This window comes from Amphiura filiformis, chromosome 18 (assembly GCF_039555335.1).
Source record: "Amphiura filiformis chromosome 18, Afil_fr2py, whole genome shotgun sequence".
In the NCBI taxonomy this organism is placed as follows: Eukaryota; Metazoa; Echinodermata; class Ophiuroidea; order Amphilepidida; family Amphiuridae; genus Amphiura; species Amphiura filiformis.
The window spans coordinates 56,285,004-56,312,851 of NC_092645.1; the positions used below are offsets into that span (position 1 = coordinate 56,285,004).

Here is a 27,848-nt window from a genome sequence, read left to right on the forward strand (position 1 = left end):
ATGGCGCCATTAAAATGGTGGATCTCCGTTGATGGCAAGAAAATGATGAATTGGGGAGGACCAACTGGTACATATGGATGTTTCTGCGGCATTACAAGAAGTAAGTATTATCACTCACCTTAAGGGATCTAAAATGAGCGTTTATTGCGTTTCGACAGTATTTTTTGTGGGACATGAGAGCACTTCGGACCTATCGAATTGCATTCTGAATACGAAGCATGTCTTTCTGATATCAAATAATTTTCATTTTTGAAAATCACAATATAATACAAATTTTATGACAAATTATAAAAATTTGATATTTTTCAAATTTTTGATATTTAACAGTTCTCGAAGTAAATTTTATAAATCTAATGATATATTCTTAAAGTGTATGTAGCTTGGAGGAAAAGCCGACGGTCAATTGAACATTTTGACCTTTCATATTGAAGATATGGATTTTTTCCCCAAAAGACCTATTTTTTTTTGGTGTTTTGGGAAAAAAATCCATATCTTCAATACGAAAGGTCAAAATGTTCAATTGATCGTCGGCTTTTCATCTCACCTACATACACTTTAAGTATAAATCATCAGATTTATAAAGTTTCCTTCAAGTACTGTTAAATATCAAAAATATCAATTTTAATGATTTGCCATAAAATGTGTATTAAATTGCGAATTTCAAAAATCAAAATTATTTGATATCAGAATGACATTCTTCGTATTCAGAATGCAATTCGATATGTCTGATGTGCTCTGATGTCCCAAAATAAATACTGTCCAAACGTTCATACCCCAGCCCTTAACTATTGTAAAATGTTGACCATTTGTAATTTCCCGAAATCGTTTGCGAAGAAACCGAAATTGCGTCATCGTTAATGCACACATACCGTAGGCGCTATATCATGTATATTGACGATGTGATGACATGGTTTCTTTTGCAAATGATTTTTGGTAATTAATGCCTATACCGATTTGGAGTCACCTCGGTCCTAGTATTATGATTCAACAAGATAATGACTTGTACCACCGTCAGCTCTGCGTAAGTGACAAACAGAGCAAAAGACGTCAGGGGCAAATGACGTCATAAAATTAAGTTATAGGTTATATAGTATAATTTTATGGATATATCCTCTTACAAAAACCTACGGATGATCAGCTTTTTGTACCTTTGAAGAAGAGTAGAGCTCTGTCCAAAGATATGGGCCTTTCATATCCATACACTCAAGCATCGAATCAAATGTTACAAGATCACCTTTTTGTATCCGCATGTCAATCTTGGTAGTCATGTGACACTCTCCGCAGTTTTGCTTAGCCTTATTATCATTGGCTATGCTGAACTTTTAATGTGACGTTTACTATTCCAATCACCCACATGGCTTAATTTGCATCAGGTTTAAAACTATATATGACGTATTTTATGTTGTATCCAAATGCATGATTGGAAATGAGCAACTAATGATTAAAAAAAAATCAGTAATGCATATAATATTTGGATATTGAATACGTTTCCTAAAAGCATTCTTGTATTATTGTCCCATTAAAGTCACATTGATTTCATCCATTATATAATAATTAATTTTAGATTGTACCGACAACAAATTGCTGTGCAACAGCGACATGAACGATGGCAATTGGCATATTGATGGAGGATATATTACAGACAAAAACAGCTTGCCTGTATCAGCTATTCATATTGGAGATGTCGGTAGAATCAATCAAACAGTGAGGGTATTTTTAGGGCCGTTGGAATGCAGTGGATCGACTTCTACGACGGTAGAAGGCCCAGGTAAATGACTAAAGCATTTCATTGTGATTAAGTAATTAATTATTTGCGTTCATTTACTCTTTCAATATTAAAACCCATTCCTAGCAAAATCACACCAGCCACCCCTCCCCGCGTGCGTAAGTACCCAGTGAAGATGTACGACTCGGGTTCTTTTTTAAAACAGCCAACATAGACAAGCGACAGAATTTGCCAATAACTATCAATTTGATTTATATATAACCTACTAATTTCTTATGCAATGTTTAGTAAACAATGCATGTAAAATGATTTGGCCTTTGACGGGCATTAATTGTTTTATGGAATGTAGAAAAATGCCCGGCAATATATTTGTGTTTCCCCACATTATAGTTGTATCATCTATCACTAGTGGAAAATTTGCAATGAGAATTCTTTCAAAACGATGAGAATTGGACAAAAGTATGAGAATTTAAAATTTTCTCATTTATATAAAACTTTCTCATTCAAATGAATGAGAAATACCAATGAACGTGTCAACCACCTGTCACCTTGTTTTAAATGAGAAAATTAACCACTTGTGACAGGTTGTTGACACGGTAATTAATATTTCTCATTCATTTGGATGAGAAAATTTTATATAAATGAGAAAATTTTAAATTCTCATACTCTCATAATTCTCGTCCAATTCTCATAGTTTTGAAAGAATTCTCATTTTAAATTTTCCACTAGTGTATCATCTTCAAGCCGTCTGTTGATCTGGCGGCAATTTATTATTGACCAGTGGCAAGATGGTGTTGTCAAAGATCTTTGATTTTGAGTCAGACTTGGTTTTAAGAGTTTAATGTTTTATATTTTAAATAATTAAAATTACACTTATTATTTTAAAATTTAAGATAACGTTGCTCCAATTTTTGTCTGCCCATCCGAGATAATAGTAAAGAGCGCACAAATCGGTTCTTCGTCGTCTGTTATGTGGTGGCCATATGTGGAATTCTCCGACAACAGTGGCCATGTAGCAAGTATACTATGTAACAGGAGTCCAATGGTAGCACATTTTCTCACTGGTCTTACTAATGTAGTATGCACGGCTCGAGATAACGCTGGGAGAGCCAGGCAATGTGGTCTAACTGTTCACTATGCTTGTAAGTTTAGACGGTTGTGATTTGGCGGTTTGCGTAATATATGGAAAGATTGCGATTTTCAAACGTAGCATTGAACGTACGTGGAATCTATAGAGGCCCTGCATCAAATTATCGATTGGCTCCAAACAAAGGATTTGTACCTGTGTCCTTCACCGTAGTTATAGCGGAGTGCAGTCCATTCAATCAAATGTTGTCATCAACCTATTTGATCGTAGTGCAGGGTTATGTGGGACGAACTGTCACGGTAGATTGCAATCATGCTTTTGTTGAATGCATTTGAGTAGTCCGCCATATTTACGGGATGATACGTCACATGCAAGGCCTCTATTCAAAATCCCGACACAGGAGAGTGATTTTGAATAGATTCAACGAACGTTCGATACGCACGTTTGTAAATCGCAATCTCTCTAGTATATATTCATATTAATCTACACCCTGTTTCAAAACAATTGTGCAAGTGGAAAGCGCCATCTCTGGCAATTAGAAAATACTGTTGTGACATGATCATGATGATGCTTACATCATCGTCAAGGGAGCTTGACTAGCTTTCAAATACTGTTTATTTCATTCATTTTGGTTTCGGCAATCCAGAGATGTGCTTCACTAACACATGTATGAAAACCCTGTTGTGCCACTCTTTTGAAAATTGAATAGAATGTTATATCCAAATATCTGGAGTAAAAGAACATTCATTTGTAGGATTAGAAATGATTATGTAACAATTATTGCTCAGTAAAATTTCAAATGTATACTAGGCCAGGCCTATATGTAATATTTCATTGACATGATTTCAATTTACAACAGAGTGTGCAATATTTGCTTGTCTTTAACATGTCTTGAGTGACAAAGAGAACAGTATTTACCGTGATAAAATCATTAACATGTACATGTATTTACTTTCACAGCAGAATGTGAAATATTTATTTATCTTTTAATCTCTTTCAAGTGGAAAAAGAGAATCATTATTCCTGTATCATGATAAAACACTGAAAACAGTAAATTAAATTTGGTATTGTTGTGTAATCGATGCATTTTTTGCTTTCACGAAGGAACTCTTTATAAACTTGATGCTATCATTGATTTACATGCACATCCCTCTTCCCTAAGTGGCACAGTTGTGATTTTACCCTTTCGTTGTTAACTAAACATATCTCGAGATTAAAACAAGCAAATTGAACGGCATTTGAAAACTAAGACTGCGCCCTTGTTGACATTGATGTAAGCATTATATCACATCAGTATTTTCAAAATTGCCAAAAGAGGGCGTTTTCACCTGCACATTGTTTGATCCAGGCTGTAGTTGTGCAGCCCGTTAACTAAATAAACGTGCTCATATCGCCTAAACTAGAAATACAGAAACAGTTTGCACTGCTGTCTTTTTAGGTTTACATATTGATATTTGAAGTAAACATCATTCCCTATTCGAAGGAATATCACGTAGTAAGACGTACGGTAGTACATTTAACTCGTATATTGTATTCAACTAAGGGACCGTTCACAAACACTTGTAAGGGGGGGGCCTGATGCAAAAAAATGTTATCGCGAACATTTTTTGGGGCCCCCTTTACAGACCTCGAAAATTTCAGGGCCCCCCCTTTCTGACATGAAAATTATCGGTCAACCCCATAGAAAAGCATATAAACTCAATTTTCCCAGAAAAATTTGTGGCCATTTTTTTCAGGCCCCCCTTAGGAGGATCAAACATTTTCAGGGCCCCCCTTTTTGCATCAGGCCCCCCTTACAAGTGTTTGTGAACGGTCCCTAATACGTCACCAAGTGGTTTTGTGATTACGTTGTCTTAATAATATGTGCATACTGATTACATAATGGAATCCATCGATGCTACAAAACATGTTATTATTGAAACAATGGGTGACACGGTTATAAAGTGCTCCTCAAATATTTTTGAATAAATATCTACCAGCTCGAATCATAAATTGCCTATATTCTTCGTATGATAAATTCTGCCTTATACAGATCCGTATACATGCCACGAGATTAAGATCCAACACCCCGATTCCCCCAGTGGTGTTTTCAAGATTGACCCACTTGGTGGAATGCCGTTTGATGTTTATTGTAATTTGTCGTCTGCTATCGGTAAGTTCAAGCTTTTTTTTACGAATTGGCCATTTGCCTATTGCCCATATTAATGCATCTTTAATTTAATCTTCAAAACACACACCCCTACACACCCCTACCCCTACCCACACTGTGCAATCAAGCGTGTGGTATGTCTTGTATAAGCGATTGATGTTTACCAGTCAATTGACCTTTTCGGTAAGCCCCATAAGCCTTTGTATGACCTCTGATGTCGTCACGCTGATGCGCACATCGTTACTGCGCACTTTATTGCTTTCAAATGCGCACGTGATGTTCGCTAAACGATGTGCACATTCGTGGCGTCAAATGACGACATCTGAGGTCTACCCGCAAAGGCTTATGGGATATACCGAAATTGTGATTTGTAAAAATCTGTGTGACGAAAGATTACAATCATTTGCAATTTTCTGTCATAATTTGACGTAGCAAATAGCTCAGGTGTTAAGAAAACATTTCTGTTGATTACCCGATGTTGACATTGGCTAAATAAGCTTTATATTCGCCCGTATGTGTACAAATTAGTGTCTTTGTATAATTATGTGTGACATTTTTAAAGGTTAAATCAAAATGCATTATGGAGCATAATGCAGCACATATACGGATTTTAAATATCTTTATTGAAAAGTAACATAAACAAAAGACAAATAATAACTACTCGTTTCATGTTTTGACGATCAGCGCATAAAGACAAATTCAACTGGAAATCTGATGCATCGTAAAATGACATTTGTCGAAACATCTACACATATAAGTAGATTTTTCTGGAATCTACAACAATTTTCACTTAATCGTATTATGCTATATGTGACCGTTCACGGCGAATGAGCCGTAAATTCCTCCCCGGTCAATTTTGTTTTATTTCGTGTTTAAAAATAAACATCATAAACTTAAAATGGTATATCATTTGACTTCAAACGATATCCAGAAGCGGGGTTATGGTTTGTTAAACTTTGCTCCTTCAACAAAACTATAACTTTTTACGTTTTTACATGTGTCTCTTTTTCCACATTGCTGGCAATAAATATCAAACAGTCATAATTGGCGGTCATTTCAAATCACCCCCAAGTCAACGAGGTTTAAGAAAGTTCTCTCATTGTTAATTGTTGGTCATGCATACCTGTTCAAAATACAATGCCTGGTAACCCACCACTTGAACAGGATTTAGCAAAAGCAAACAAAGACCAGAGCTAAAAAGTTCTATAGCCATCTAAGGTAGAAGCTTATTATCCACTTCAACAATAGGATTATTGATTAGTTTTTGACTATCAAAATGAGACGGATGTCGGGCCAAAGTTACCGATGAATATGACCTTCGTACACATTTTACACCGTAACTCAGAATACAATTTAGGGAATTTACGGCTCATTTGTGCTGCCGGGTCACATATAGGAAAGCATTGGTATTGCTGTGAATTAACGATTTTTATTATTAATCCATGGTATTGTTCTTATTATAGGTAAAACAATTTTTACACCCAGTCTCCAATTAGTGGAAGAGGAAGGTTATTTAAAAGCGGAATACTCGACAAAAATTGCAGACATAACAGCCGTTGTTGACAGATCGGTGCACTGTAGGCAGCAACTTCAAGTAGAATGCGACACGAATGATATAACAGAAAGAGCTGCCCGGTTTTGGTATTCTCGTAATGGAATTAGGATGTTTAATTGGGCAACACCAACAGGAACCACGGGTTGCCAGTGTGGACTACTTAGAGGTAGGTTTAAGTCACTTAAGGGGGTACTACACCCCTGTGGTAAATTTGTGACTATTTTTGAATTTTTCTCAAAAAATAATAACACACTGGTAACAAAAGTTTTGTATATTATTGGGGCAAGGAATCCAATTACTACACTGAAATTTCATTGACTCAAGACAAGCGGTTCATACAAAGTGCTTTTAAACCATTTTAGTAAATCATTTTAGCCCTATTTATTTTTTGTTTACTGTATCCTAGTAACTCAGATGTGTGTTTCATAACAAACCATAATTTATTCTATTCAACATGTTCAAGTAGAGTACATGAATAGATGCATTAAATCCTTTGTTATACTCTCTATAGAAAATTTATTCAGCGGTGCATGCAAAATAACACTGAACAAATTAAATAAACTCTTACACAATGAATGCGTAGTCAATTTAATACTATGTACCTTCTATAATGTGTTGTTAGGAAAAGAGATTTAAAAAGGCTATATAGGTCATCATAGGTCAGGTTATAGGTCACTTGGTTCAGGTTAAATGTAGGCATCCATTTTGAATACGTGTGAGAGTCTGTGATATCATAATGAGGCATCAATTTTGATATTCTGTCTTTTACTGGATATATATTGAAAAGTACGAGGTGGATATACTAAAATACCTTGGGATGTAAATGGTGAGTATAATACAATTTAGATTGCCTAGTTGAGATGGATTGGACAAATAAATATAAGATAGTTACCAAAATCACAAAACTGAAGCTTACAGAAAACTACCTAATATGGTGGTATAGGTGACAAGAAATACAATTTTTGTCAACATTGCTGTAGTGTGGTTATGGTAACCTGTTACCTATGGCTTAATTAAGTTTCAGTGAAATAATGTCGCAAGTTAAAAATGCAAAATATAGCTCAACATTGAAAATAGAAGTATTTTAGCCAGTTCGTTTTGTGATAGGTGTGGAGCACCAAGTGTTTTGTAATTTCTTCACAAAATGCAAAAAAAATGCAAAAAAAAAAAAAAAATCAGTGGGTGTAGTACCCCATTAAATCCCTGCTTAAACCTTTCTATATATTTCTCCGGGCAACCATTTGGATTTCTTCCTTGTTAAGAATTCAAACGGTAATTGTGACAAAACTATGATATATCGCCCCATATGATGCTCGTCAGAGACGGTTTCGGAGACATTCCGCGGCAAAATGAGGCCATATAAATATAAATCTGTATCGGACATAATACTTGAACACGGCGACCTTTCCAACAGCCTATAATTTTTTATGCCGACGTAGCCACCTTTACTTTATTTTTTAACGGCCTTAAAATAATATTCCATTATGTGCCAAATAAAGTAACAGTAATCGTTCCAAGCAAGTTTGAGATAATGTCTATGCTTTTGAAAACTCTTTGGTCCGTATGCACAAAAGAGTTAGACCGGGTCTAAAGTTAGACCTGGTCTAAGCAGAATTTAGTTCCACCAAGAATGGACCTTTACTCTTATTTCCTTCATAAAGTAGCTAGCAAATTTTAAAGATTTAAATGCAAAGTTCAAAAATAATACAAAAGAACTTAAGAAAATGTAAAGGAAAATGTCCTTTCTCCTGGTATTAAATTCCACTTAGACTGGGTCTAACTTTAGACCCAGTCTAACTCTTTTGTGCATACGGACCTTTGGTTCCTATTAATGCTTGTCACAGCTCTTGAATGTTATGAAGACTCGCTAGGTACAGATTATCGAGGTCACATATCACAAACCAGAACGGGGAAACAATGTCAGAAATGGACTTCTCAGTGGCCTCAAGAACACGACCGTACGACATCGAATTACCCCAATGCAGGTATGCTATGTATGCACATACCCCGGTAAGTGGTAAATGCCCTCCCAAGTAACACGGTGACCCCAACAAAGGAGTCGAAATATTTCATGAAAATGTTTTCTCATATGAAAATGTTGACAAAAGGAAGAAAACGGCTCTATTGTCTGTACGGACGGTTTTGATTAGGCGAATCACTAATATGGATTTTAAATGGCATAGTTTTCCCCTAAAGTAAATTCAGTATCTACAAGAAAACATTTTAATTGGTGAGACAAATCTTTCTTAATTTAGCGTTATGGTTAGGGCGCGAGCTCCATAACCGACAGGTTGCGGGTTCGAGCCCTACCATGGCCAGTATATTGTGTGCTTGAGCAAGGCGGGCTAATTCCCGAATTGCTTCACTCCACCCAGGTGTAAAATGGGAAGATGCAGTCAGTAATCATAGTTTAAGTCGGCCGAGAGTATTTGCACACCAGTTATGGATCCCGGGGAGGGGCTCACTTCAATATAAATAAATATAGATATAGGACTGACACTTTGACAGTAAAGGGGCATTCGGTGAGAGCAAAATATTAAAAATATGGGGTCATTGGGTAGTTACAACAAAACGCAAACCTTAGTTCTTTGACAGGATGGAAGGCGCTATGACAAAACGGTTTTCAGTTTTGGCTTTCTTTGGCTTTAATTTGATATAAAATGATGTGATTTGATTACAAATTTGAATTCGCCTTTTATATCTACATTGGGTGAGAGCAAGATTTTTGGCAAATTGTACAAATGGGGTCAGTGACTGAAAGACGGACCATTTGGACCTAGATTAGGGGGAATTGGGTGAGAATATGTTGTATTTAATGGGATCATTGGGTGATTTGAGCTCACTCTTACCCTATAATCATGATAATTAACATTTTGAATGCTTAGACTTGTGCCAAGTCTTAGAATTTTGTGACCACAATTGTAAGAAAAGCAAGAACGAAATAGTATGCCGTGGGATTTAGGCCTGCCATTTCCGCTCGAAGAACGGCTGAATAACAATAATTTACTTGTAGGTGGTATATGAAGTTGAATATGTTGTTGATTTTTTGCTGTTTGCCAATGAAATACACAGGTCTAGGAGACCACGCCTACTGTCGCAATCCGGACGGGGTCCATGGTCCTTGGTGCTACACACTGGATCCGGATTCTCATTTTGAGTATTGTGACGTTGGAGAACCACAATCTTGTCATGATATAAGTAAGTACTCGTGAACATTTGACGAACAAAACAACTTTTTATGGTCTTCAGCATTGCGTAAATTATGATTTAGTGTCCACATGACTAACCAATCCAAACAGTTGGATACGCGCATGGTTTACCGTTTGAGGTTACGACCTCTATACTTTTGTCTGTCAGGGACTAGTTTCCCTATCTCCTATATTCAGGCATTGGCAATACGCTACCTTTAGAGGATTGCAACTGATGGCTCTCACTACTCCTCTTAATTACCACATCATGAAATATGCAGTAGATCATCTTGGCATTCCTGCCCACCTGACTAGTTGTGGTAGACAAGAAGTATAATTGAACCTACGACCTACGCATTTGCATTCTTTGACTGTCATTCAAATTGTCATTTGGTATTTTTGAAATGAAAAAATTGGCAAAAAAACGAAGAAAACAACAGTATTGTCGAAGTTGAAGTCCCATTCAAATACATGTAGCTGATATACATACTGTCAGTATAAAATTACAGATTCATGTGTCTTAAATACATGGCTTTCGGCTGAACCACTAGCAGGATATGTTAACAACACGTCATATAATTATGACAATGACAAAGGTACCAAAATCTGAATTTTTATGATTTTTATGATCGTCTGGATGAGCAAATCACTGAATGGGCCGTTAACAAACAAAAGAACACGAATAAAAACTTCATCAATATCACTAGAGAGACAAAAGAGCACAACGTATTGAGTAACACAGAAACCCTAACATAAGTGTTTACAAAAAATACATCGGAATGACGAATAATTAATTCTACATAAATTGTTTTACTGCTTCTTCATTCATAGATAGCTGCAATGAAAATAACAAAATCTGTCATTGTGACATAGACGCAACAACGCCACTAACTGATATGTTGCTTTCTGATGGCGGGTTTTTAATGGATAAACAAACGTTACCTGTAACAGGAATAAATGTTAACATTGGTGAATCTACTGATGCTTTTACTCTTGGTCCGTTGGAATGTTATGGTTCAATTGACGAAGTGCAAGGTATGTTTTTAGATTTTCATTATCGTATTTGTCTTTATCTATTTATTGCCTAGTTCTTGAGCAATAGCTTCCCAATAAAACAACAACAACGAAAACTCGTTTGACAGGAATCCGACATTTAAATGTTATTAAAATATTTTTACACAAATCAAAACATGCAAATTACCTGTTTTAACGCTAACAATATTTGTGTATTTGCTTGGTTAACAATAATTTTATATGATTACATTGTGAATTGGACTGCAATCAATACTCGGTGGCCATATGCAGCTTGCCGAGCTAAAAATGACTCTTGCATACCATGGCCATAATAGCTGCCTGGCTAAAACTGCATCGTGTCCTGAAGAGACATGTCCGGGGCAGTGGCGTAGCGTCATAGGGGCACGGGGGCACTGCCCCTCCCCCCCAATCGATTGCAAAATTTAGAAAATCGCATAGGAAAATTGCCGAAAAACGGCTTGTGCCCCCTCCATCAGACCCGGTACCCCTCAATCATTGTCGGTGCCCCCTCCCCCAATAAGATGGTACACGCTACGCCACTGGTCCGGGGGGGCACTCTAACTGGAGGTGACGCGTATATAGGGCTATTAAGACCCCGGTTTTTTAGCATCGCTGTCACCCGAAGACCCCATATTTTTGGAACACATGCACTGTGTCACCCAAAACCACATATTTTCAGTTCCATCTGTCACCTAAAGATTCTTATTTTTCTATTATTTTGAGCAGCAACTTTCATTTTCTCACCGATTTTGTTATTTATTTTAAAATAAAGCCATTTGAAACCATTCAGAACTAGAAATTCAATAGAGGTTTCTTTTGGCTCTCATCTAATGCCTTTAGGACCAGACCCTATTAAAAAAAGGTCAGATTCTTACCCTATGCCCCCATCTCTAACCGAATGACCCCATTAATATGCGTTTTTTAATATTTTACTCTCAGTGAATGTCCCTTACTGTGAAAGTGTCAGCCCTACACCTATATCCATTTTAAATTGAAGTGAGCCAACCCCCCTCCCCCCGGAGACGGAGACGTACACAGTTGTCAAGTTGGAACTTCAGTTTGACAAACATCGGACCGTAAGGCTCAAGTTCGTTTGAGCGATTAAACTAAATCAGTTATGTATCATCAGTGAGTGTGTACATGTGTTTAAGTAAAAAAAAATCTCCTTTTTTTTGCTTGTTCTTTATCTATTTACATTCATCAATTTAGACTCCACAAATGCAGGTCCAGACACCACGTTGGGTTGGGATTTACGATACCGCGAATATCGCGGGGAACCTAAACAAAACGTAATAGTGGTAACGGGCGTAACTATTCCATATGATGGGTTAGTAACACAGTGGAAGTATTTAGCAACATCCACCATAGCTTGGAAAGCTATAGTGTGGCAACGTATCGGGAATAGCTATAAAGTGATCGGAGTAAATGATATACCTGGTGCTCCAGTTGATCAGTACATCTCATACAATGTGCCAGTAGATGAACAAATCTATGCGAAACAAGGTAAGTCTGTGGTACTATGCCGGATATAAACCAGGAACATAGGGTTGTATACAAGACTGAAAAAAAATTATCTCCGGTGGACTGCACCTTAAATGTTATAAAACGTTTTAAATATTTCAAAAACACCGTTTTAATATGTTTTAACATTTAACATTGTACCTTTACTTCAGCATGTTTTAAAAAACATTTACCATGTTAAATGTTTTAAAAAAGCACATTTTGTGCTAGCTGATATATATTTACTCATTTTATTCTGCAGGTGATCAGATAGGTTTTGGTTCTGCTACCGGAGTCATTCCGATGGACAAAATCGCAACAGACACTGTTTTTTGCCAATTCTCTAATTTGCTAACAGCAAATGTAAAAATCGGGTTTATAGTATTAATGAAAAATCTCGGTGAACGAGCCTATTCACTACAGGTCACTATTGATAGTGGTAAGTAATTTTAATGAAATTATTAAAATAATTTCATTTCTTTATTCTGACTAAAATCTATACGAGATATGGCACTTCTCTTAGCCACAGCGTGGTTGTTTATTATATCAGCCCAAATCAATAATGTCTAAATCAGTATATTATACTTTGAGGTTGATTTATTGTTGTTACGTACGTTTTGGGTGATGAGATTTCAGCCATCTTCACAACATAGCTCAAGAACCACAGTATATGTGATATTTGAATCCTTCATACACGCTCGCTATGAAATGAGCAATACAATTTAGTCCAAAGTTCAATACCATTCGCCAAACGGCCAAATCGCGGGCCAAATCGCAACAATTGAACTTAGTTTCTAATCTTAATGGCCTTAATTATACGTTCCGCTTACGTCTGTTTGAAGACACTAGAGAGATTGCGATTTCCAAACGTACGTATCGAACGTACGTGGAATCTATTCAACATGCTACGTTTGGAACTTAACTTCGCAATCTCTCTACTAGGTCTATTCATATAAAACATTCGACCTCCATGACCTCTGTCACCCAGGCATGGACGTACATACTGCTCCCGTGCGTGTATAGTAATCCATGAAATAACACCGGTTAGTAAATATATATATATATATAAAGTTTGTCACAGGTTGAATTTAACTAAAAGTCCCGAACATTGATTTAAAAATCGACGTAATGGTAATATAATTTTTTGGATTAATGGGAAATACGACGATATATATTTTGCAATATATCCTGAGATTGTCACTTTTGCCAAATGATTTTAGAGGTGCAAGTCTTGATGAAGCGGTTGATCATGGCGATAGTTTGAGACAGAATTGTATACCCTACTATGTTGTAGTTTTTACCTAATGGGACTTGAAGTGCATCTTGCAGTTTAAACTGTAATGCAGAGGTTGTTATGGGTTATTATTTATTCTCTCATGTCTTCTGAAATATCCAGGTTCGACCATTTTCTATCTCTGTTTGTCTTTCTGTGCATAGGCCTATAAAAATACCATTCACGTATTAATGAATAGTATTCGCTATCGTAGACATGACGTCATATTGGTGACCCCGGGGCGTTACCATAGCGACTGGATCACGCTTTCGTGAGAACCGCAATGGCGATATCAATGTATGGAATTTATATATCAAATTTTTTAATTACCAGTCATATTTAAGACCTCATGATTTCAGAAGGAAAACATCTTGCAGAAGCTTACTAGGCAATGAAACCCATAGGAAATGGCAAAAACTTGATTTTCAAACAGGAGAACATCGACGTGTGCAACGTAGATAGCGTCGTCATGCAACCTCTTGATCCATCACTGCGGAAGTAGTTGTGACCTCGGCAGGAAGTGACGTCGGACTACGATCGCGAATAGAGCATAGAATATCACGACTTGTATCTTCATCTATCTAGAACAATATGTATAGAAATCATTGACGACAATAGAGAACAATTTTACCAACACTGCGGTTGTGTTTAATAGTTTAGTTTATAATATAAGATTGTTTTCCACGGCTTCGCAGACTCTAGCTCTTTATATGAATATTCTACTTCAGATCCCGGTTTTGGATATTGTTTGAACGTATTTCTTTAACTCGTATAATCACGCGATTACGTAACGTTGTTCACGTTCGTACTAGTGGTGTCTATTGAGTCATAACGATTCCAAGACGAGTAGCAGGATGTGTAAACAGCGGCGTAGGGGGGAGGCAGCGACCATGATTTGGGGCGCACCGGGTCTGATTGGGGGATTTGGCAATCGATGGGGGTTGCCCCCGTGCCCCTATAACGCTACGCTACTATGTATAAACTTGTGAAGCAAGACTTTAAATGATTTAATTTTAACATTATTTCATTTCAAGTCAACGAACCACCGATATTAACATGCCCGACTAAAGTAATGGAGATACTGCCCTCAGGTGTGAACTCAGTCCCAGTTTATTGGCGGTACAAGGAAATTTCTGATGATGCTGGGGACATAGCCAGTTTATCATGTAATCCAGTGCGGGGATCGGCGTTTGCTATAGGTACCACGAACGTGACTTGTGCGGCTATTGATGATCGACATAACCAAGTAGTTTGTGAATTTCCTGCGTGTGTACAAAATGGTCCAGGTAAGGAGATGTAGCGTTGTAAGGCATGTCGGAGTGGAGTAGGAACTAGCGTTGTTTACACTCAATCAAAACAAATAAAGCTGATATAAGGAGAGAAATGATATGGGTTCTATAAAATTGATCTCAACGCTTGATATAAAGGGTGTCATTTCTGCCCCATGTTCAGGATTTTTCTCGGGAGCAGAAAACGCCCAAAACTCTCGTTTTGATATATTAGTGGCCGTAACAAAAGAACCGTAAGACCTATGGAAATTTAAATGTGACTATAAGCTTCCTTGACTCACTTTCTATACAATCAATGCACAATAATAACATTATGTGGACAGAAAGCAGAAAGACCTGGTAAAAATCACTGGTCATATATATTCGTCATCCTAATCTTTCACATAATATGCTTGAAGTTAACCACCAAGCCAATGTGCTATTGTTAAAAACAGGTGAAAGATTATGATTACGAATATAAACAGTGATATTGTTTTCTTCACAGGTCTTTCTGCTTCGATTTTTAAGGCACTGACCACGTAAAGAAGAAATACTTTGCAGTTTTAAATAGCTAAAAACTGGAAAAAGTCCCTGCCATCCCAGTTGGCTTAATCCCACTTGTCGTTTTATTTCTGTACGTAGTATAGCGAGGAAATCTACATTTCCATACCTATACAATTTTCGCCCTGATGTAGAAGTGAACGTCAGTGCGCATTTCATTGGACACAACTTCAAATCGCTATAACTCGCTCAAAGCGCTGGTGTACATACGCACGCGCTTAAAGACGCCGCATAGATGCGAGCGCGAAATAGCTACCACGCGTTGCCATTACTATCAAATCTTTCTACATGACGGTTCACATAAAATAGGTTACACCTTGATAAAATTACAATCGTTTCATTGCATAACCTCAAGCACATTGGCACGACTTGAAAATTCTACAACCCACAGTTGCCACCATGATGCAGTCATGTCTACAGTAGAATTCATTTCGACCTTTGCAGGACTTAAACCCCATTAAAAGCTATTAAACCAAGATAACACTCATTGAAGCAGCTCAACTGATTAAATCAGATCTTCTCTGATTGTGCACAAGTGTCTGTTTTCAATGTGCGACATCACAATAAAGCTGGTATTATAGCTTCAGTTGGGTAACCGATTATAAAGGAAACGAAAGGAAACAATGGTATGTGTACTTTTGTTCACGAAATGAGACAAAGACCTGCTTTTTGTTAACCAGCATTCTTGAAAATTAGCAACATAATGATTGTTGACTTAACACGGTTTGGAAATAATTTCTTCATATTTTTGGTGTTATCTGTCGTTTACATATCCTTCCTAAAACACAAAAGTGCGACCCTCTCCAAACATCTAAATTAGCTAAAATTAGGGACATGTTACAAAACTATATTTTCTAGAACCTATTTAGAATAGTTAAAATGTAGCTTATACCCTTTTTTAGTGGCATCCTTCAGAAGTGAGAGGTCCGATACTAATATTTTCGGTCAAATCTCCATTCAATTAACACGGGGAGTTGGCTAGCTATGCCTTGCCCTCACTCATATTTTACAAAAGTGCGACTATTTCTGAACATCTAACTTAGCTGTAATTTTAGGTCATGTTAGAGAAATATATTTGCTAGAAGTTTGGAGAATAGCTAAAATATTGGCTGGTTATTTTTTACACAGTGATGTTAACTAGGCATGTGCCCATTCTTCCAACGTACATCATTTGTAGAGTTCACGCGTCAATGGTGAGAGCACAGTGTATTGTGTATAGGAAAACGGACAGTAACTGCAGTATGTTATTAAAAAGAACAAGAATTCCTGAAAAAAATTGGTGTCAGTTCCAATTTACAATGTAATTATTATTTGAATGTAATGTTAAAGAGAAGTTTTGTACTGTATCACTGACAAGAACATTTAGTGGTAGTTCATATATCATTAAATATGCCTAATTATACACTTACATAGGCCTACGTGTTATGGCGCAACGTCAGCCTTCTATTCTTCAAATTTTTTCACAGGAGGAAGATGGCGAATTTCATCATTCGATATCAGCAAAGTGTCAGGCCCTTGCAACTCCTATACCAGCGCAATACAAAAAGATTTTTTGTTTAATTAACACTGGATGTTTTTATAAAAAATATTTTATGTGATGAAGAAGGGGGCTGGTGGTTTATTTGTGTAAAGGTCAAAATAGAATTCGGATTGGGTCAGGACTCTTGTTTCGTCATCTTCCTTCATCCAAGACCCACAGTCTTTGAACCTGCTCATTGTCTGGTGCTTTTTTTTTTTTCTTTTTGTAATTTTGATTTTGAAATGGAGCCTTGATCTTTGGTTCGAGTTGTATTTTTCCTGAATGTATTTTAATGCTTTCTCTCCCCACCAGCTCCAAGTACAGATAAAATACAAAAAGCTGAAAAAAAAAAAAAAAAAAAAAAGATGTGGACACCGTCGGCTTCCCCCGTGTATTAACCGCCGGTACCATTATCACGTGACATTATCACGTGACTGTAGAAAAATGCTGCTGCCACCAGATATAGGCTAAGTAAAACAGCGTATTACTATCAAGACTTATGTTTGAAAGCTGTCCTCAGATCGATACGTCAAGTTTCAAGTCCATCACACTACGTGCTCTATATATTAGTCCATGTCGATATTATCAAGACAGAGATTGCGTCTGACGTCATCTGTCAAAGTCGTTGATGATGACTTGCTAAACCCGGCGGTAAACCGGGCGCCTTATTTTAAGCTTATTGTTAATTTTGCACCTTCAAACATACAAACTATCTCAAAAGTTAGGTCTTTATAGTAGGAAACTTTCTTTAGCGAAGGCACCATGTCAACAATGTCTAGAAAAGTTGCTTTTTGCCTTGTAAAAGTACGTAATTTTTCGCCATTTCCTGGTATCAGCATGGAAGCAGGTCGATTCGGACCTAAACCAATTCGTCCACAGTTGACTTGGCCATATGCCAATTCATGCATTTGGCCCCAAGCTAAGTCAGCCACAAACCAATTCGATATTGACCAAAAGGGATAAACGATTTAATATGTTAATGAATATATGTGACCGTCCATCACGAAACAGCTGTAAAGTCGGCTCGCGGTCAATTTTGTTTTATTTCGTGTTTAGAAAATATATCATAAGCTTTAAAATGAACAATCATTTGACTCCAAACGATATCCAGAAGTAAAAAACAAGGGGGTTACGTGCACAACGTACAAAAATGTGACTATATCTCATTAACCGATGATCCTACAGATATGCGACCACTGACTTTTCTGTTCCTTTTTGACATACCGTAAACGTTCGCCTAATGGCGCTATGGAGTTCATAGAAATGAGAGAGCGCCATCCCTGTAAAAGCCGACTATTATCACTGATCATTAAGGATACGTGTAGTTAAAGGGTGAAACCTATCGACACATACAATTATGAACAAGATCAAACAAACTTGTTCATGATAATGCAGTAACCATTCACCTGATACGTTGTGGCCCAGTGAGCAGAGCATTAGACTATAGTGCGAGAATAAAGAAAACATGTGGGGAAGATTGATGGTTCGAATCTCATGCAGTAATTTCTGACAGATTATGATGTCTGTCAATGTTTTTTTTCTGATTTGGGGAAATTTTATTCTCTATTTTCTTGATTTGATCTTTAACATTGTTTATATGTTTTTATTATTTTATCTTTTATGTGTCTTTTTTCATGATTCTTTGTTTTATCGTTTCTTTTTCTTTGTATAGAGTAACTCAATCCATTCAATCAAATGTTGTCATGAACCTACTTGATCGTAGTGCATTTGTTATGTGTGTGAGGCGAACTGTCGCGAGCGACAAGTCTTTCAATTTGCGCGAGTGTCCTTGCCTATGCTTCAGTGGTCATAAGAGGTATATCATTTTATTCGAAAGGGGGGATCCCAAATATACGGGGGTCATAAATTCTTGGAAAGAAAAATAGGAGGGGGTCATAAAATGTTTCATGACCAAAATGTAGGGAGTCACACGATGACCACAGGTAGTGTGTTCATTTTATTTATAAAAAAAATGATTTCAATACAATTTTGGGGTTGGGGTTCATAAAATTTTTGTTGCCGAAATAGGGGGTGCGAAAAAAATGATAGCCCCTAAGAGGATTCAAAAGATAACCTCTGCCCCAATAATCCCTAGCTATATTTGTTTGAAACTGTTCCACGGAGGATATATCATAATAGGCTCAGTCTTCAAATGATATATATAAATAAAATTTGAATGAGTGAACAAACAAAATCATACAACGACCAACAGAGGTTGTGCATATGACGTATCATCCCGTAAATATGGCGGACTACTCAAATGCATTCAACAAAAGCATGATTGCATCTACCGCGACAGATCGTCTCACACATACACATAACAAAATGCACTACGATCAAATAGGTTGATGACAACATTTGATTGAATGGACTGCACTGCACCATGATTACGGGGAAAAAACCGGTTCAAATCCTTTGTTTGGAGCCAATCGATAAACGCATGCAAGGCCTCTATAGATAAATGACTATCATTGAATACTGGCTAGGATTCCACAACATGTAGAAAAGGCGCTTTTGAATGACTTTCCATTTTATGTGCACTCGACAACTATTCAGTATCGAAGTTACGTAATGTTACTATGTCAACGCCTCAACGGGATCACGCGCTCAAGTAATGAACCACGATCGAAACAATCACTACACAAAAAAGGCATACCAAAATAGCGCGATCGTAATGATCGCCATACAAACAGTGCTTGGTTCCGATACCACGGAGTTACGTAACTACTTCGTGGTCTGATGGTTATAATTATGATCAATGGTCTGATCCAACGCACTGAATGGTCTATTGTTCTATTGTGTCCGATTTGAGCGCTGACATATTGGAAAATGTTGCCAATCAATATTCATGAGAGTGTACATTCAACGTCCAATTTTCGAAATTGGGTGACTTGTGCTTGGCAGGTGAAAAATACATCTGACTGGGCGTTTTAAATACGTAACGCATAAAGGCATTGGCATTATCGAATGGCTGCCTATAGTGCTGTTAGTGTTAGGGAGGGGGGGCTGTGTTTAGTTTCTATAATAATTATTATAAGGCCTACATTTATTTGTCATTCATTTCTTTTCCTTTCTCTGTACTTGCTAAAGTATCACTCCCTCTTCTTATCTCCCTTCCTTCTCCATCCCCTCTTACGTTTTGTCCCCTCTCATTCCTATCATTTTCCTTACCTTTCTATTTATTTACGTCTATTTATTTATTTCTCTTTATTTCTTCCTCTTTCTCTCTTTCTCTCTTCCTCCAGTCCCTCTCATTCTTCATATCCCTCCTTCAACCTCATCCCTCCCAAGACCTCTCACAGAAGAGCTGCCCCTTCAGTACGCCACTGATTATGACATTCTCCTTCTTAAAATAAAATAAAATAAAATCTCAATTTGTAAAACAACTTTTATATAGGCCTATACCTGTATACTTATTATATGTTACATGCATACGTAGCTCCGGGACGTAGCTATTTAATACCATGCATTATAGACATGGCAGCCATGATGTGTAATCATTCAGCAGGCGCATTCAATTTATTTAAATGAAGCACCTAATGTCAGTGGGGTGACAACGAACTATGCATTAGCGGCTAATGTGTGCCTTTTGTGCTTACGGCTACTCAATCACACCCTTGGGTTTATGTATAACAATAGGTACTTTTCATTCCATTAAGCGCTTTCACGCGACTTGCATTTGATCATTTATTGACAGTAGCCTGCTAGGTAAAGCGTTAATACACTGTCGGGTCAGCTTACCGATTTAATGGTGGAAGCCCTTTGTCCCAAACAAAAGGTACCTTTCGATGAATAGCTTGTCAGATTTCAAATCGGCACAAGGTTTCAATGCGTTACGTAATCTATTTCCTCTCCATCTTATAATAGCTCCATGGTTTGATCTACTTGGGTTCGATCCTTTGAAGGGGGTACTACACCCCTGCCCAATTTTGTGCCTATTTTTGCATTTTTCTCAAAAATTATAGCGCATTGGTGCGGATTGGTGCCAAGTAAGATATGTATATTATAGGGGCAAGGGCTACAACTACTGCACTGGAAATTTTATTTCAGCAAAAACAACAGTTGTGGGGTTACAGTCAAAAATGAAGGAAAACCAGTATTTGATCAATAAATCAATAACTGGTCGAATCCAACGAAAAGTGTACACGGCATGTTCAGGGCCATAACTTAAAAGTATTAATCAATTGGCTTTCGTTTTTGTATTGTATTTATTTGCCTTGATCATACGCTTCGCGCCATATATAATAAGACCCCCTTCTGTGAAAAACTTAGACACAGAGACCAAAAAACATTGTATTTTTACCCATTTGTTCAAAAATATTTCTTAAGGTATTTTTAAAAACATCTAAATCAGTTATGAAAAGCAGTCATTGCATTGAATCTAAATTGATTTCCTGAAAGGTGTGTATTCAAAGATTGCCTGTTCAATTTTTCACATATTTGTACATAATTATGAATTTTTGTGATAATTTTTTTGAGTGGTATTTTTTTTACATTACCTACGAATACAATTTTTCATAGCTCTAGATATATCTTTTAAAAATGGAAATCACTAATAAATGCGCGATTGATACAAGCTTTGATATGTCCAATACTGAAATGCATTGCATTCGGACATCTTTATTATTGTGTTTAGCTGCCAGAAATTCTAAATGGCACAAAGGTAGGTTTGGTAAAAATATGCATTACCTCCGAATACATGTTAAAAGCTCTGTCATTTCCACAAACTGAGAGAATAGTAAATTATATTTAAGCAATAGGTGCATTGTAATGCACCCTTTAATACTACCATGTTTCAATAGCCTGCATTTAACCATTTCTGAGATATTAACAAAAAAAGTAAGTATTCGTAGGTAGATTTCGGTAGCTGAATGTTGCCTACAAATACAATTTGACATCATGAACTATTGTGAAACACCATTCATGCCAATGCCCATATCGGTACATACAGAAGGCCTGTACGTTCGCTATCAAATCATATGTCAATGAAAGTTGCGAATTCACATACATGCCACCATGCAAAACTGAATACGGCTTAATTGATGAAAAATATGTACTGAAATAGACGACTGTCTGCTCATTTGAAAGAAAAATCGGATTCAAAGCAGATTAGAAGGGGATAAATACTTGGATTTGTCAGCTGTCATGTGTGCTTCATTTTAAACGTTTACCGACCTTCTGGTTTCTGAGTAATTTGTGTCTAAATTGATTTATTCGAAGGTAATTTTTGACGTTTTCGCTAAGGTTACCTACGAATACCCTGGACAAAACGACTTTTCTTATTGTCTCATGATCTAGACAACACAGTGATGGACCCTAGTATAAACCTAATTATAGTTGCCCTGTACCGCAAAGAATTCAAGCAAAGACAAAGAAAAAGAAATCATTAAAGACCCCCCCATAAAAAAGATGAAAGAAACAAAGAAAGGAAATCAAAATAAAAAAGCAAAGAAAATACTAAAAAGAAATTAAAGAAGATAAAACGAACAATTAAACTAAAAAGAAAACCATAATTAAAAAAGAAGGAGAATAAAAAAAGTAATAAAAGTGCACATGTCACTTGCTGGTCAATAAGTTTCAAGTTCAAGACCAATTGCACATTAAAAGACACACATGCGCAATGTATAAGACACATAAATCAATTTTAACTGACATATTCAATGATTGGTATGCAAGCTCAGGGTTATTTCATGATTGTCATTATATTTGAATGGAATAAAAGAAAATATTTTCAAAAATGCTGTTTTCCGATTAAAGAACCACCGATCATTATGAGCATGATAGATAATGACCTTTATTTTTAGGCCTACATGCAATCTTACATGGGCAAAATTCATTAAAAACATGATTTACGTTGTCTCTTCTGTGGGTATAATTATGTACACTGAAAGTGTGAAACCCTATTCATGGTAACGGTAAATCATTGCTCATCTCCCCATTGAAAACACACAGTATGCACGATTGACCACAAAACATAAAGAATAATATGATTTACTTTTCTATTATAGGGTAAATCGATGGATATGCGTGCTTGTCTATGTGTGTAAATCGTTACGTTTTACCATTTGACCATCCTAACCATGGTGTATTTAAAATGTTTAATGAACACAATTTCACACATTAGGCTGTTTTTTAAATGTTGGTCAAGTAATGTTTTTTATTATAAACTAATTTTAAAGCAATACATGTGCGTATCCGGTGCGTTTCTCCCCCTTCCTATCATTCTCTCCCTCTCCCTCGTTCTCGATACCCCCCCCCCCCCCTCCCCATTTATCATACCGTGGTACTGTGTGACATTTAAATAAATAACATTGAATTTACGAGTAATGTTTATTTTTATTTCTAGCTGAAAATAAAATTTTAATTCCTCCTCTTAATTTATTATACAATATGAACATATGAGCAATTAACATAGCACATAAACCATTAAGGCCTAATATTTGTGTGTACAAAACGCTATATTAAATCTATGGTAACTGACCGCTATCCAAATATTCATCGATTTCCTCCATATTTTGTGAGATAATAGCAAATCATGTCTCTGACATGTGTGCCAAATTGCATTAAGATCGATGGCGTAACTGCAGAGTTATTGTCCAAAAACTAAAATCAGATGATTTTGCTAAGCAATTTTGTAGACATGTCTGAGGAATTCCTAAATCAGTGTTTGCTACTTCACATTTGGGTTCACAACTTCAGATCCAGTAGAGCGATTGAAATGAAATTTACACATGTTAGTTTATATATACTAAGGAACATAGGGAATAAAAAATATTACATTCCATTCACAAATATTTCAGGGATCGGTCAGTTTAAACATATATTTTCATCAAATTTTGATTAAGTTAAGTCAAATAAGACGTAGAATACATTATACGTAGCCCCAAACATTTTAAAACATAGCAATTTGGATAATTAAAAAGTTGAAAATCTTTTTGGAAAATCATTCACCATCTTTTATATTTGCTATGACACTAAGGGCACCGTCAAGCAAAAATCATACGGATGTGGGATGCAAATTTATCAATGTTATCTGCAGTAGATAGCAAAATAATGCAAAGACATATACCAACCTATGTCCTTTGCTTTGCCAAACTTCTCCCTCCAAACCAGTACTTCCCGACCCCACGAAAGTATACCTCAAAGAATTCAAGCAAAGACAAAGACAAAGAAATCATTAAAGACCCCCCCCCCCATAAAAAAGATGAAAGAAACAAAGAAAGGAAATCAAAACAAAAATGCAAAGAAAATACTAAAAAGAAATTAAAGAAGATAAAACGAACAATTAAAAAAAAAAGAAAACCATAATTAAAAAAGAAGGAAGAATAAAAAAAGTAATAAAAAGTGCACATGTCACTTGCTGGTCAATAAGTTTCAAGTTCAAGACCAATTGCACATTAAAAGACACACATGCGCAATGTATAAGACACATAAATCAATTTTAACTGACATATTCAATGATTGGTATGCAAGCTCAGGGTTATTTCATGATTGTCATTATATTTGAATGGAATAAAAGAAAATATTTTCAAAAATGCTGTTTTCCGATTAAAGAACCACCGATCATTACGAGCATGATAGATAATGACCTTTATTTTTAGGCCTACATGCAATCTTACATGGGCAAAATTCATTAAAAACACGATTTACGTTGCCTCTTCTGTGGGTATAATTATGTACACTGAAAGTGTGAAACCCTATTCATGGTAAAGGTAAATCATTGCTCATCTCCCCATTGAAAACACACAGTATGCACGATTGACCACAAAACATAAAGAATAATATGATTTACTTTTCTATTAATAGGGTAAATCGATGGATATGCGTGCTTGTCTATGTGTGTAAATCATTACGTTTTACCATTTGACCATCCTAACCATGGTGTATTTAAAATGTTTAATGAACACAATTTCACACATTAGGCTGTTTTTAAATGTTGGTCAAGTAATGTTTTTTATTATAAACTAATTTTAAAGCAATACATGTGCGTATCCGGTGCGTTTCTCTCCCTTCCTATCACTCTCTCCCTCTCCCTCGTTCTCGATGCTCCCCCCCTCCCCATTTATCGTACCGTGGTACTGTGTGACATTTAAATAAATAACATTGAATTTACGAGTAATGTTTATTTTTTATTTCTAGCTGAAAATAAAATTTTAATTCCTCCTCTTAATTTATTATACAATATGAACATATGAGCAATTAACATAGCACATAAACCATTGAGGCCTAATATTTGTGTGTACAAAACGCTATATTAAATCTATGGTAACTGACCGCTATCCAAATATTCATCGATTTCCTCCATATTTTGTGAGATGATAGCAAATCATGTCTCTGACATGTGTGCCAAATTGCATTAAGATCGATGGCGTAACTGCAGAGTTATTGTCCAAAAACTAAAATCAGATGATTTTGCTAAGCTATTTTGTAGACATGTCTGAGGAATTCCTAAATCAGTGTTTGCTACTTCACATTTTCATCTTTTATATTTGCTATGACACTAAGCGCACCGTCAAGCAAAAATCATACGGATGTGGGATGCAAATTTATCAATGTTATCTGCAGTAGATAGCAAAATAATGCAAAGACATATACCAACCTATGTCCTTTGCTTTGCCAAACTTCTCCTCCAAACCAGTACTTCCTGACCCCACGAAAGTATACCTCAAAGAATTCAAGCAAAGACAAAGAAAAAGAAATCATTAAAGACCCCCCCCCCCATAAAAAAGATGAAAGAAACAAAGAAAGGAAATAAAAACAAAAAAGCAAAGAAAATACTAAAAAGAAATTAAAGAAGATAAAACGAACAATCAAACTAAAAATAAAACCATAAAGTAAAAAAGAAGGAAGAATAAAAAAGTAATAAAAAGTGCACATGTCACTTGCTGGTCAATAAGTTTCAAGTTCAAGACCAATTGCACATTAAAAGACACACATGCGCAATGTATAAGACACATAAATTAATTTTAACTGACATATTCAATGATTGGTATGCAAGCTCAGGGTTATTTCATGATTGTCATTATATTTGAATGGAATAAAAGAAAATATTTTCAAAAACGCTGTTTTCCGATTAAAGAACCACCGATCATTACGAGCATGATAGATAATGACCTTTATTTTTAGGCCTACATGCAATCTTACATGGGCAAAATTCATTAAAAACACGATTTACGTTGCCTCTTCTGTGGGTATAATTATGTACACTGAAAGTGTGAAACCCTATTCATGGTAAAGGTAAATCATTGCTCATCTCCCCATTGAAAACACACAGTATGCACGATTGACCACAAAACATAAAGAATAATATGATTTACTTTTCTATTAAGCGCGCTTCAGACTCCGTATTGTACGTACAATATTGTATGTACAATACTTTTCGTGACGTCAAAAAGTATTACACGTGCAATAAATAGTATGTACCGGGAAAATATATATTTTGCTACAATCATAGGTTGCTTAATTGATACGGAGTTGCCAAATTTCTAAGAGTTCTAAATTTAGTGAGTGCACGGAATGATGAACATCTTTTAATGTCTTCTTGTATTCAACCATGGTAGGTATCATAATACCTACCATGATTCAACTGTACTTGAATTATTATATAATCAATGGGTACCTTTTTAAAGTTAATATTACGTCGTATTAATACTAATATTAATAATATTAAAATTGTAATAATAATATAAATGGCACATTCAGATCTTATTTATTTATTTATAGATTTATCTATTTAGGCCTATTTATTTATTTATTTATTTATTTATTTATTGATAACTGATTGATTAATTGATTTAGAGATTCATTTATACTGATATTTAGTCATATATTGATTTAGAAAGTTTAAAAGTATTATTTGCCTTTGTATTTATTCTGGTTCTGATTTTATTGATAGGGCCTACTGATATTTTTTTTTTTTTTTATAGTTTTGGCATAGCATTCGTTACATTATAACACGCTGTGTTATGAATTTGCAACACCTTTTTACATATTGATATCGTTGAGGCATGTTATGATAGGCCTACTTATGATCATCACAATACATCCATAAACGTGTTAATGCAGTAACCGTAGCGTTAGGGGCACGGAAGCCCCCCATTGATCTGAAATATTAGAAAATCCCATAGGAAAACTGCCGAAAACGGCTTGTGCCCCTCCCCCCTCATCAGAACCGGATGCAACGCCTTCTATACTTGTTCATTCATTAATTATAGGCGTATTAATAGTAATGCGTTGAGTTTTTAAAAAGTAATATCCACCTTTTTTTCTTTCTTTTTGAAATGACATACGGTACTTGTTACAAAAACAAATCAGCATGGAAAACATTTTTTTTCGTCAGAGGCAGATATTTGGCCTATTCAGTGTCATAAAGCTACAAAATAGACGATCTTTTAAAATCATTTTTAAATGGCTAGTTATTTTTCAACCTTATTGTTTGTATTTGTAATGTTCACACAATCTGAACATGTGCTTGTAGGACAACGATTTTGAATTAAACATGTTAATAATGTGATATTTTAATTCCCTAGAACACCACAGTTAAGCGTCCAAAATTGTAAGTGGGTTTTCTTTTATTTAACCTCATTATTTCGCTAAAATTACTCGAAAACCCTCCTAAGAGTTGTTGTTACTAATAAACATTTCATAATTTTGGGCAAAGGATAGCCAAATAGTTGACCGAAATCGTATATTTGCACCAATATTTGACTGAAATCGTATATTAACATTACCGCCCCTTCGTGGCTTTATTGCAAGCTAAAGTGTGAAACGAGATTACTTGAAATATATATTTCAGATTTGAAAGAGTTTCAACCCTACGAATATATTTCTGAAATATGTCTCTCTGATTGGTTGATGGTCAAGAGGATTACGGCATCCTCAAAGCCTCTTGCTGTAATTCTCTAATCGATATCTATTATAGGACCGATCTTCTGAAATCCATACAACCGTGTCAAATGAAATAGTCTCGAATCATAATTTGTGCACG

At 35.9% G+C, this 27,848-nt stretch overlaps 1 protein-coding gene across 1 annotated transcript in view; it reads left to right on the forward strand.

The window, feature by feature from the left end:
• LOC140139645 (uncharacterized) overlaps positions 1-27,848 on the forward strand; it is a 33,551-nt gene continuing 5,703 nt past the window's right edge. Inside the window, exons 1-11 of the mRNA XM_072161349.1 lie at positions 1-100; positions 1,565-1,768; positions 2,620-2,868; positions 4,846-4,965; positions 6,426-6,683; positions 8,362-8,502; positions 9,590-9,715; positions 10,537-10,740; positions 11,950-12,243; positions 12,503-12,679; positions 14,548-14,799. Coding sequence (XP_072017450.1) covers positions 1-100; positions 1,565-1,768; positions 2,620-2,868; positions 4,846-4,965; positions 6,426-6,683; positions 8,362-8,502; positions 9,590-9,715; positions 10,537-10,740; positions 11,950-12,243; positions 12,503-12,679; positions 14,548-14,799 — 2,125 coding nt within the window. The remainder of the gene's footprint in view (positions 101-1,564; positions 1,769-2,619; positions 2,869-4,845; positions 4,966-6,425; positions 6,684-8,361; positions 8,503-9,589; positions 9,716-10,536; positions 10,741-11,949; positions 12,244-12,502; positions 12,680-14,547; positions 14,800-27,848) is intronic.